The sequence below is a fragment of the Phymastichus coffea genome, unplaced genomic scaffold (genome assembly GCF_024137745.1).
Source record: "Phymastichus coffea isolate CEN01 unplaced genomic scaffold, Cenicafe_Pcof_1.1 PCOF00104, whole genome shotgun sequence".
NCBI lineage: Eukaryota > Metazoa > Arthropoda > Insecta > Hymenoptera > Eulophidae > Phymastichus > Phymastichus coffea.
In genome coordinates this window covers 730,847-744,130 of record NW_026706915.1, presented here as the reverse complement: position 1 = coordinate 744,130, position 13,284 = coordinate 730,847, and the positions used below count along the sequence as shown (strand labels likewise).

Sequence of the window (13,284 nt, the reverse complement as noted above, 5' to 3'; positions counted from 1 at the left end):
TACGATGCAGAAAAGTGGAAAACAATAACATAACTGATCAAGCAATGCACACACGCGCTTTATCTGTACAATTTCTATTGCAAATTGTAATTATTTTTCTTTCTCGCAAAAGCTTAGAAGGCATACTCATCACACGCATATAATACGCACACACGCAAATCAATAAACATATGTATATATATTTCTGTAAGACAGAAGAGATTTTTGCTGTTTTCTTTCAAAACTAGATTTTAGACACACATACACTTGACAAAATTAAAATTCCCACAATATTGCGATGCATTTAGGCAACCTCTTTACGAGACACCGTTAGCCGGAGAAAAAAAAAATTGTGCGTATTTCTTAGCAATTAAATTCTATTGAGACAACAAAATAAAAATAAACGGTTAGCTGTTATCTTCTTAGCTTTAATATTGTCCTCGCAGTCGAGTTTTAAGGAAAGAATGTGGCGCCACGCAACAAAAAACATAATTTAGTTTAAAAAAAAACGAAAAATGATAATGGAGACATATGTTTATGCGCGTTCATTAAAAAAAGAGAGCTCAACAACACACATATGTAACAACACCCACACGCGCGCACACTGTAAATTCAGCAAGGCAGAAATAACACAGAGCTAGAAAACATAATTTAGGCTGTATATTTTGTAAGTGAACAAAAAAAATTACGTTAACAGAGATAAAAAGAGAGAGGGTGTAGCACAGAAGGATGGTGATGGATAGAAATAGATTGATAGATTCACGAGAGACAAGATCAAAGAAGAAGAATGAGGGATCGAAGAATAGCTTTTGTTGAATTTTGGGGAGGGGCGTCGGAATGGTTTGTTGGAATATCAATTAGTTATCGACGATATATACTAATAAATTTGGACAAAATACATAGGAGTGTCATCCAAAATAACACTCAAACAATGGCTAAACAAAATCTAATAACGGGGCACGCAGCAAACTCAAACACATCTATTTATTAAAAACTATCGAAGCAGCGGCGGACGGTCGTTTTTTTCTTTTGTAAATGTATTATTTTCTAGATTGTTAAAAAGCCAGAGTTTGTTTTAATGTTTCTGTTTTTAATTCGGATTAGTCACTCGTTGAACACTGCGTTTGTGTGCGTTTGAGTTAGTGTAATGCGTGTTGGCGTGAATTGGTGATATGATGCTAATATCGACCGTTCCACCTTCGCCACATAGAAAAAAAACATAATAAACCACATCGGTGCATTAAATCATAAGATCACGTAAAAGACAAAATATCTAATAAAACAACGTATTAAAGTACGCCATCAAAAATAAACATTCGTCGTTATAATCACTATTACAATGAGCAATATAACAGAAAAAAATGAATGGTTAAGTTACGTCACCATGGTGTAATCATCATCATCCAAGGTCAGTTTTTTGGGTAAATGGTGGACCGAATCGCGGTTAACCTTTCAATTTTTCATATATAATGTTTCGTCCGGGATTTGACCCACCGACTGTTGTATTATAGGTTTTCTTTGGTAATAAAAAAAGACAACGTATCATACGACAGGCGATTATCTACTTGCAATATGACGTTTTGATTACATATTTGTCGTGTTTTTGAATAATGTTACGTGTGGTATTGTAGGGTGAGATGTATATGAATTTTCATCTGAACTTTCTTTTTTGCGTTTTTTTTTCTTTCGTTAGAGGGCTACGTACTTGTTTGTACTCCGACAGGAAATGTCTGGCGGTGGGTAACGTAAGACTGCCGCCGTGTTTATACCTCAGTCTCTCGTATGGTTTCCACTGGCTAATAAAACGACAATAGAATTATCATCAGTCTTAGTTCACGTATTAACTGGTACGGTACAATTCTTGTCTTTTTCTGACAAAACGCGTTACACATAGCTTTTTGGTTTTCTTTCGAATACTTTTAACATTGGTGTATCAACATCAATTGCATAATGTGTCGCTTCGTTTGTTTCTCTTTCAAATGTAACTAATGAAATTGATATCGCGGGATGGTCTTGTTTGGAATTTTTCATTTCGTTCACTGCGTGTGATTTGGCGCCAGATTTGAAAATAGAAAAACATTTCGTGGGCTCGAATTATAACAATAAAGAATAAAGTTTAATGAAAGGCACCGGCTGTTTCATTCTCTGGGATTAAGAAAACAGGTAAAATAAAAAAAAACATGAAATAGAGTAAATGCGTGAAATATTCGAAGCGGTTCGTGAAATCTTTTCCAAACAAACAAAAGCGACTGGTGACAACGAAATTCGCGGAGAAACAGTCACTCCAACAAAGAATTTATTTTAAAAAGAGACTAAAAAAACAATGTGAGCGAGAAAAGATAATGTTGAGAAATACATTTTTTACACGCGTATGTTTTTCTCGTCGAACAGAGAAGCACATTACGTTTCAATAATATATTTAAATATTTATATATTATTTGTCACTTTTCACACAACGACTGAACGATGCGTGAAAAGGACGGTCATAGACCTATTAAAATTTTATAATTAACATCATTAACATTATGATACACATACAGAAGCACATATACATAACTGAACAATGACAGCATTAGTGAAAAAAAAATTTTGTTTTGATGACGCACAACTATAAATACACTGCGTTCGCGTTAAAAAAAAACTAAAAATCATAAACAAAATTTGAGAAAATAAGCAAAATAAGAAAAGAGAGGAGATAGATCGATTTAAAACTGCTCGACGACATATTGTGAAAAATGGCGCATTGAAAAAAATGCGAAAAATATGCAGTACGCGACGTGAATGTGAATAAATGAAGCGAATGCACAGAATTCCATACGAGGCGATATCAAACTCGCGATGAATAAAGAAAACGTGAAAAAGATAGATGAAGTGTGAATAAAAATCGTGTATCAACGCGACATCAGGCATATCCGTAATATATAATTTTTTTTGTCCACATGAACATAGATAAAAATTGAAAATATTTCATGTATACAGCCCGTTTATGTGAAACATATTTACGCGCCAAATTTCGCGTTTGTTTGCATGCGACATGTCATCGAGTATAACATTCATTATAGTAATAATAAGGTTGCAAAAATGATTAAAGAACATGACATTAATTATAAAGAAGCGCGCAAAAGAAAATGAAAAATGGAGAATTATGAGGATGGGATAGGCTTCCAATGAAAAGGATACAGAGAATAATGATGATTATCAAGTGATATTATAGGGAGGGAGTAAAAAAAAATAATATACAAAGAATTTGATAAATAATCGAGATACTTCGACGAAAGCAAAATTTCGCATTGAAGGAAAAAAGTGTATAATACAAATGAATCTTTTTTATTTGTGGGTATCAAAGTTTTAGAACATGGATAATAGTGAGACAAGGAATCAGTAAAATAAAAGAGAGAATTGGCTTATTAAAAGAATTGCATGTTTTGCAAGAAAAAACGCGCAAAGTAAAAAAAACAAAAAATCGGCTTGTTGGTAATATAATATATATATAGACAAAAAGACAGAAGTACGCTGCGGATAAATAGGCGATAGATATAGAAAGAAAAATTAAGGAGTAGTCATTAAAGAAAACAAACGTAAATAAGTACGTGAAATCATGATTAATAATAAGTATTAATAGACGGCCAAACAATGCGGAGAGTTGGAGAGACTTGCGAACTAACCATATTATGGTAATCCTGAGAGGGGGATCTGCCTGTCACAGATACATTCTGCACCAGAGTTCTATTGCTCGTCTGAAAGTAGGTTACAGATTCAATTTGATATGATTAGCTTATGCTAGCCGTTGTTTGTGATTTCTGCTTGCTCACATTCATATATACTTTTACTTCCTCATAATTATATAGTGCATAAATTATCATTATATTTACATACATAGACACACGCATACACAATTTCTTCAATCAATCACACATGCTCCAATATTTTCTGAATCTTTCCTGAAGTTTGACGCATTTCAGGTTTTTTACGTATTACAAAATAAAGTATTTAAAAAAATATAACATATACTTGATTTCACAGAAAAATGTGCAATTTTTCCCTTGTCGACGCGATGAATTGATGTGCAATCATATCTTTCGTTCTTTTGTTTTTCTGCCTCGTTCTGTATCCATCAAAGTCGTCTCTCTACCCCCCTCCCCCGTCCGCCTTCTAACGCTATACAACAAGTGTAATACCATGCGTTGCGAGGCCGCGCGCAATCAAACGGTGCAAAATATTCCCTTTCGTGCAAACGAAGCCTTTTTCTCTGATGTTGTGTCTGATTCTCGCTGCTTTGGCATTTTCACGCTGCATCACGTGTAAATGAGAAGCCCGATTGTTGTGGTGGGACGTTTATACGCGAAAAATGAAATGAAAAAAAGTATTAAAAAAAATAAAATAAAAAACAGATTGAACATGTCGAAGAAATCGCTCAGTTTCTTCGAAGTTTTAAATTACTCGCGTTCACCATGAGAAAAAAGAGAATTGTCATCGCACATCTACACACTTAGAGAAGTGAACAGTGGAAACTATCCATAAATAATGCAATGTAGTGAGAAGTAACAAGTACGAATTTATTTTTCATTTTTTTTTATAAGTCAGTTTTTCGTTCTTCAACATATATAAATGGAAAAGAGATAGAGAGAAAAAAGGTATAGAGAGAAAGAAATTGGTTGAGGACTGTGTGGACCATTTCTAATTGGTTCCTATATAGCTCCTCTTCTATACGTTGCGACACGATATAATCGAAATCAATAACTTTACTCAACTTCGTGTCACCATAATTTTTCACATTTTTATCAATGAAGTTTTATTGTTTTCCATGTCTTTAAAACTTCGAAAAAGCTTGTTTTCTTTTACCATTTATCACGATGCTTATATTATCGTCAAATACGCATGATTATATACTTAAATACCTGTTGTAGACTTTCACTTATTTTTAAGAAAAAAATATTAATGTTTACTATTATTATCCATAACATTTAAATTCGTTTACAACTTTTCTATTCACTGTTTCTGTTTTTCATTATTATACCAACTTACATGTTCAGTGCGACATTACTTGACGCAAATAATACCTGAAATATCTCGTCGTGTATAGATCAACAATTTGTTGGAAACTATCTCATAACTTTACATTCAAAAAGTGATAAAACTGACATTCGCACATCGTTCGATGATCGTTCGTTTTGAGTGTAAATCAAGAAGTTTTATAGGTGGCGGGGGTAAAACAGATAGATATCTTTGATTGAAAAAACAGAAATAATTAATGGAATATATGTACACATACATAGAAAGAAAGGTAGGCGCGGAAAATTTTTGTTTATAAAAATTGATTTGCCGGAAGTGCGATTGTATACAAAAAAAGTATTGTAAGAATTTTTTAAATGTTTTAAATGTATAAAATATTAAGAGTTTATAAATAAAAAATGTACATGTCACTACGATATTCTAATAGAAGTTGAAAAAATGCTAAGGAAAGATAATACGCGATGTACATACATAAAAAGAAAGAAACTATTGCTTCGTGATTGGCGAGGTACGTGCCACTGACCTGGAGGTAATATCTTTGAAGAACATCCTCCACTTTTTTGTTTCTTTACGATTATCATTTGTTTAGTTATGTACAATTTGTTTTATTTATCTTGGTTATTTTTTATTATACAGATAATTTTATATCAGAAAGGAAGATTTTTTTGTTTAACGTTATGCCTTTTTTTTGACGTGATAGTTTCATCTTATTGCTTGAAAATTAAGAAATAAAGTAATAAAAATAAAAAGAAGTGAGGCGCGACGATATTGGAAAAATTTTTCACGCTGAGTTCTGCAGCATGTCATCAGAGTACACATAAGAAAATAGTGTAAAAACGGATAAAGAATTGGGCAAAAGTAAACAGTAGAAAGAGTATAAGAGTATAGATAAATGTTGATCATCGTTAACCTTCTCGAGAAAAAAAATAACGTGTACAATGTGATGTTCATTTTTCCGAAAATCCTATGTATGCACTTTTGATGTTCACTACGGTGATAAGTGAATAGTGAGCTTATGAGATTTGGTATACTCAATTTATAAATAAAATCATCATTCAAGCTTATTGCCTAAATAATTCCTGTACCAGAAATCTCGTATTCTACACTGCGCGATCGTTAATTAACTTTCTTAATATAAGTTGCGAAGCGATGTCCAGGTGGTTCGCTCCAAATATATCAAGTTGAAAAATCATTCGAAGACAAAGAAAAAAATAATGAATAAACAGAATAATTTGAAAAGTCAAGTGATAAATAGAAAGAAGGATGAAAATGATAGTGTACGAAAGAGATAAGACGTATAGAGAAAGACAGTGATAATAGATGGTGAGAAGGGAGAAAAGAGAGAAGTAATAGAGAGTAAGAAAAGATAGATATAGAAGTCACGAGTAATCCTTTTGTTCCTGAAATAGAAAGTTGATGATGCCTATTTTGGTCTATTATTTGATCAAATTTTTTAAATTTCTTTTATTTTTTTCTTTTGCCCCCTAGAAATGTAATAATGAGATTACTAATTATAAATACTAGAATAATATCGCAAAATGAGGGTCTTAGAATGTCGATTGTATTTCTTCTCGAATTAGTGAAGTGACAGAAAGAAAGAGTCACGGAAGACAGAGAGAAAGAGAGAGAGAGAGAGAGAGAGAGAGAGAGAGAGAGAGAGAGAGAGAGAGAGAGAGAGAGAGAGAGAAAGTAATGAGAGAAAGAAAGAGAGAGTGAGATAGGGATAGAGGGATAGTTACCTGAGTCTGCAGTCGTGTTAGACCACGGATCCAGAGAATTTGTCCGGTGCGAGGCTGTTTTGTCGAGTCTGGATCGTATTTCTCGTCTCCCAAATTGATAACGCCGATATCTTCCGGCTGGCCGCGGCCCCATCTGTTTTTAAAAAACATTAAACCAAAAATTCTTCATATTACTCGCATTTCGCGCCGACCGTCTCCACTTATTTTCTTTTAGTCATTGTTTCTTTCGTTATGCTTATTAGGGTCTAGTCAACACGTATCCTTCGGTTAGAATTTCGATTCTCTTTTGCTTTTCGCATTTTTTGTTTGTCAATTAATCGATCAGCAGGTGCGTCCTTCATTCCTCTCACTCCTCCGGACGGAGGGCGCCGACTCTTCCACCGGGGACTCGAAGAAGACGTAATATCGTCGAAAATCAAGGTTTTTTTTTTATTTCGGAGATTGAAGAGAGAAGTTGACAGACAGATAGGTTGAAAGAATAATGGAATAATGATCGATGGATGTCGTTTGATGGACATCGCTATTGGAGAACTTTGAATTGAGGTTGAGTTTGTTGTTGTGACAATACTAGCTTGGAAAGGTCGTACTCCACAATAATTTATCTTCGGTGCTTTACATAGTTGAAACTATAGAGATGTGAAATCCGGATGCTCTTCGCATCACAGATATTTGACATCAAAAGAGATTTTTCCACCCGATCCATTACTTTTAATCAAAATATTATAGTTTCAATGCAAATATCTTTTACATTTTAGACAGTTTTTAAATTTTTGTATAAAAAAGTTTAACGTTACAGCTGAGTAATAACAACACAAGAACTGCTTTCAAACGTACTGCAAGCCTTTCCAGACTGGCATCTTTTCACAACACATATATAGCCTCATCTGCAAGTTACCCACGACAAAAAAATATATTTCAAATGAAATAAAAAAAATAAACATAAACAAATGTGGTGGACGAACATGAGTCGACACATGAGAAGAAAGAAGGTGGACAGATGCCTTTCTTTTATCATCCGTAAACATGTAAATGACGTATTGCGATACATGACTTACATACTAAAAATGAATAATCATGACAACGATTGATGGCAATATTGTATTAAAAAAAATTATGTATATACGTGATCTCATCTACCAACTGCTGCTCCACGCAGTGTATCAAAGTTTGTAGCAGTAGCTGCGTTCTTCGAAAGAAAATATAAGCTTTGAGAAAGAAAAATAAAGACTCGAAGAGAGATAGACAGAGATAGAGAGAGAAAGATGCGAATGGTTTTTGTGTAGTACAGAGGTAGTGCCTGGTGATAATGATCATCTAATTTATAGTAGTAATAATATATACATTGTTAATACATATATTAGTGATTTTGATTCTCGTCGTTATTGTAGCTCGTTTGTTATTTGATTAGTCGCCATATTAACGCGCCTTATGTGTTCATTCATTTCGTTCCGTGTACAAAAGTTAGTATATATCGGTAGCGAATTGGTGAATGTGATCATGTACAATATCTGATATATAAAAATATACGTCGTTCTTAAAAGGGGTCAACTCTCAGCTAAGCAAGCTAGATTGAAAATTGGTAATTGTCGTTTTTCGGAAGAATGCCCGTTCTTCCTCGAAACGAGGCATCGTTTAACAATGCTAACACAAATTTATCTAATGTCAACTATAAAAACAATAATTCATCTAAGGAGCTAATAAAACGTTCATTCTTACAGAATAATCAAATACAAGTAATATCTTGTGAAAGCTGCACCGACGACGATCAAACTTTTAATCATCGATGCCAAGGTAAAAGCTATAAGGTTATTACAAGTTCAACATTCAATTCACACCCGTTTTAGTTTCAATAGAAACGCCACTGACAGGGACATTCATTGAAGCCAACAGCGCGAACTAATGCACAGAAAAATTATACAAACACAAGTGAAAATCACATTGATCGATCGCAATGACGATTGTCACTTCATGCAGAGCGCGTTCAGTATTCATCTAAAAGGCTGTTTCACACAACCGTGATGATTACTTATTCTCCTTGATTCTCGGGTCTGGCGTGTGTTAATGTGTCTATGTGGATTATTTAAAGCGTAGGTCATCGTAACTTTACATCATCTTTAACACGTGCTTCAATCGCTTCTCGCAGTTATATGAACAATGGCCACATCGCGGTCGATGCGGCGAGTTCATTTCGCCGTACAATTGTTTGGATAATTGTGTTAGGTATTGTTAGCATGTTAGCCATTTTCGTTGGAGTATATTATAAACACGTTCGTTTCCTTGTGGCGGGTCGGAAAAAAATTGAGTTTACAAAGGAGGTCAAGTTGAAGAATCACCTCACGTATATTCGCACTTGGTCGTTTTTGTAAATTCGCAAGCTCTCAGGTATCACAGGACGTGCTAGGAGCGGGATTGGATTCAGGGAACGTCGAAGTTTGACGATGGGGTAATTCAATTCCAAGGAATCGCAGCGGTCTGCCGGCGGGTAACCGAATGTCTCCCAATCTATAAGAGGCGTATGCTTTTTTCGTTTTTTTTGTTTTGTTCGTCTTTCAAAACTTATCTGCAGCAAATTCGGGTTTTCAACTGTCAGTCCATATTTTTTTCGAGGGGCAAAGAATGTAACAAGGGATTCAGCAAATAAAGATAATAATCCAATATTGCTCGATTTTGACTATTCTTTGACAAACAACCACATCGTTTTATTGCTTTTGCATTGTTCACCCAAGAACAGTTCAAGCGATTTAAAGTGTGACGTTTGTGTTACAAATTTTCTGTTGTTTTTTAATTAAAAAAGCAAGGAAAAAGCGTAACAGTTCAAGTTCAGCAGAGAAATTGATTTTGAAAAAAGCTCTTCCTTTGAAAATAAAATTACTTTGATATTTGTTTCCAAAAAAAAAAAAGAAAAAAAAGGCTCTTTGACACTTTAAATTTATCGATACATCTAATAAATCTAAATCTTTTACAAAAGTACGCAGACTTTCAAAGTACGTCTCTTTCGGTGTATCAAAAATGTTTTAAGCATGCAACATTCAGCGTGGTTTGTTTTTATCTTTAAAGTACGGAAGAAGCGGGATAATAGGGTCGATATAGGATCGAGAGCGGGAAAACTACCGGAGCGAAAAAATAATTAAAAAAAAAGAAAAGTATCGAGTTAGTTGCGATAGTTCGCGTTTTAGGTGAGAATTGCGTGGATTTGGAAATCGTCTCTAACATGCATAGGTCACTACCACGTACTACAGATAGGTCCAGGCTAGGACTACTCATTACTTATTACAAATCTAATTGTTCTTTCCGACTGGCGACTAATTAAGCAATTAATCCAAAAGTCAAGAAAGTATTAAGGTTTTAGCTAGTCAATTTTAAAACAATTGCAAATTATACAATTACTGTGAATCAAATTTTCATCTTTCGATTCTTTAGAGAATTTTTAGGCACCATACGCCAGCTTTCTTCCCTCGTTAGCTACTCACAGTATCGAAAATTTAAATGAAAAAAAAGTTGAAACAAAAAGCATTTGCAACAATTTCATTGGATCCAATAATCGACCTGTTGTATTTTAGAAAGTATTAAAATCACAGTCGTTATCGGACACAAAGAAATTTTTGGCAGAAAGAAAAAAAACTTGTTCTGAAAAAAATTTAAGTAACAAGATAGAGTAGAGAGAAGTTGAGAAAATGTGAGCAAAATGACGCTCATTCGAAGAAATAGATACAATTGCTTTATCAAAGGTTGTCACCTATGTAAAAAAAGAGTAATAATATAAGTTTGCTTGTTGCATGACTTACGCAAGGATTTTGGGAATCTTGCGCGTAGGAATCGTCGTGACTAATTGGCCCCACAGTAGCGTGCCGATTCCAAAGAATAGACACCACAACCACTGTTCTAGAGTTAAAGCTTTTGTGCTAAACGCCATCTTACCAAATTGGACGATTACCACCTAGAAGTAAACGAAAAAGTTTGTTCAAAGTTTCATTAGAAATAATTTGTCGAAAGAAGTAATTGCAAGTCTCTAACTTGTGACAAAGCAGTGCCAATCCAAATGGAATAGAAGATGGGGTTGGTAAATATTCCCTGGAAGACGTTTCGCTGGCCATGAATTTTCCTGGCGTTGAATTCGTTGAACAGCGTCATCATGACAAATGTATTGAAGATGATGGTGAAGTGCTGAGAGGGTGCGCCATGCTTAGAGGCCTCTCGGCCAGGGGGAATGTCAAAAAATTTGTCCCCTGTGGAGGGAAAATCACAAAGTGGGATAAAGGATCGTACGGATGGAAAGAGCGAAAGAAGAAAGCAGACTATTTACCAACGAAGAGGAGAAGAAAAATGACGACCAACTGATAAACGGCCTGGCCAAGAATGTTCTTCATCATCGTCCTGGAGATGAGGGGTTTCGTTCTGCCATAGGGCTTCCTGAGCAGCAGATCGGGCGTAGGCATCTCTGTGGCGAGGGCGAGCGAGGCGAGGGTATCCATGATGAGATTGACCCACAACATCTGCACAGCTTTGAGCGGCGAGTCCTGTACGGCGCAGGCGCCGATGAAGGCAACGATCACGGCTACGACGTTGACCGTTAGCTGGAACTGCAGAAACTTGGCGATACTGTCGTATACGTTTCTGCCCCACATCACTGCCTTGACGATCGACGAGAAATTGTCGTCGGTGAGGATGATGTCAGAGGCCTCTTTGGCCACGTCCGTGCCGGCAATGCCCATGGCGAAGCCGACGTCGGCCTTCTTCAGAGCGGGACCGTCGTTGGTGCCATCGCCCGTGACCGCGACCACCTCGCGATTCGTCGTGGCCTTGCTATCGATCATACCCTTGACCAGGGTGTATTTGTCGGTGGGCGACGAGCGCGCCAACACGCGCAACTTGGGCCAGACCTTGTCCAGCAGCTGCTGCTGCACCTCGCCGTGCGCGTCGCGTATCCGCCTGTTGAATTCTTTGCCCTCCAGGATCAGGAAGTCCTCGTTTGGCTTGACAATGCCGCACTTGATTGCGATTGATCTGGAAGCGAACGGAACACACGTTAGGGCTTACGTTAGGGAAACGCCAATGCAGTGGAGAGCCGTGGGCCGATCGGTCGAGCGTGTGAGCGCGTACCTGGCAGTATTGATGTTGTCACCGGTGACCATGCGCACGGTGATACCGGCTTTCTGGCACCTTCTGATGGCGTCGGGTACCTCGGGTCTGACCGGATCCTCGATACCGACGATGCACAGGCAGGTGAGGTTCGCCACGATGTTCTCCTCGTCGTCCCAATTGGGCTCGTTGTCGATGTGTACCTGGTTGATCTCTGCCTTGCCCGGCACGAAGTCCCGGTAGGCGATCGAGATTGTCCTCAGGCCGTCGCAGGCCATCGGCTCGATCACGTTCTTCACCAGGCGTTCCTGCATGTCCCTGGTGAACTTTTCCAGGTTGCCGTCGCGACCGTAAATAAAGGCACATCTGCAAGGAACAAACGCGCGTAAGTGAGCGCCCGTTCGGCACCGGTTTAGTGGTTGACGCTGTGCAGTACGCACTTCTTCATAATGATTTCGGAAGCGCCCTTGGTGAAGAGCCGGTAGCCGCCGCCCTCGCGCGGCACAACGGTCGACATACTCTTGCGGACGCTGTTGAAGGTGTAGACCCTGGTGAAGGTCTCCTCGGGCTGGTCGTCGCGCACCGTCTGGTAATTCTTGCCGAGAGCGAGCACGAATCCAAGTAAGGCACATTCGGTTTTATTGCCGACCTGCATCGGAAGGTCGGTCGGATCCTGCCCGGGCATTATGCGCGACGTGTACGCCGAATTGATCGAGATCGACTGAACAATCAGATTGCCAAGGTGGCTCGGCAGCTCGTTGAAGGTCGGCAGCGTTTTGCTCAGCTTCTCGCATATGTAGGACTGCACCACTGTCATTCGGTTGGTCGTCAGCGTGCCCGTCTTGTCCGAGCAGATGGCAGTGGCGTTGCCCATCGTCTCGCACGCGTCCAGGTGCCGCACCAGGTTGTTGTCCTTCATCATTTTCTGCGGTGCGCGGGTTCGCGAGCGCATTAGCATACTCGTCTCGAAAGAGGGGCCGGTGCTCGACTTACCTTCACAGAATAGGCGAGCGACAAAGTGACAGCGAGGGGCAAACCCTCAGGCACGGCGACAACGAGGACGGTCACACCAATGATTAGATGTTTCACGAAAACGCCAAAATGCTCCGCTTTCCAGTCCTCCTTGTTGATATGGTACGTCGAGACGCAAAACTGCGTGACTAGAATTGCCACCGTCAGCACGGCAATGGCCGAACCCGCGTAACCGATTTGAATGGCCAATTTCGTTAATTTTGCCTGCAGCACACTCTTTTCCTTTTTGGCGCCTTCGTTTTCGCCGCCACCGCCACCACCTCCTCCGCCATCAGCAGGCCCGTGATGATTCTCGCCGCCTCCGTCGGCGTGACGACTCACTGGATGGCTGTTGCTAGTTACATCGGCACCATCGTCACCTTTTCGTCGCGTTGCGTTGCATTGCATCGATACGATAGTCGCAAGAAAGCAAAGCAAACAAGCAGAGTTTTTCAAAATGTTC

The 13,284-nt window shown here is 38.2% G+C and overlaps 1 protein-coding gene across 8 annotated transcripts in view; it reads right to left on the bottom strand.

Annotated features, from left to right (window-relative positions):
* Positions 1-13,284, bottom strand: part of LOC131670199 (plasma membrane calcium-transporting ATPase 3) — a 92,910-nt gene that overhangs the window by 24,921 nt on the left and 54,705 nt on the right. For 4 of the 8 annotated variants that reach the window (XM_058945599.1, XM_058945600.1, XM_058945601.1 and 1 more), the window contains 7 exons: positions 12,804-13,201; positions 12,251-12,735; positions 11,832-12,176; positions 11,035-11,735; positions 10,746-10,957; positions 10,517-10,668; positions 6,732-6,864 (listed from right to left, as the gene is read on the bottom strand). In XM_058945599.1, coding sequence (XP_058801582.1) covers positions 6,732-6,864; positions 10,517-10,668; positions 10,746-10,957; positions 11,035-11,735; positions 11,832-12,176; positions 12,251-12,735; positions 12,804-13,201 — 2,426 coding nt within the window. Of the gene's footprint in view, positions 1-1,684; positions 1,776-3,644; positions 3,717-6,731; positions 6,865-10,516; positions 10,669-10,745; positions 10,958-11,034; positions 11,736-11,831; positions 12,177-12,250; positions 12,736-12,803; positions 13,202-13,284 lie in introns of all 8 variants that reach the window. The other 4 variants (XR_009302428.1, XR_009302427.1, XR_009302429.1 and 1 more) reach the window with 3 other exon arrangements.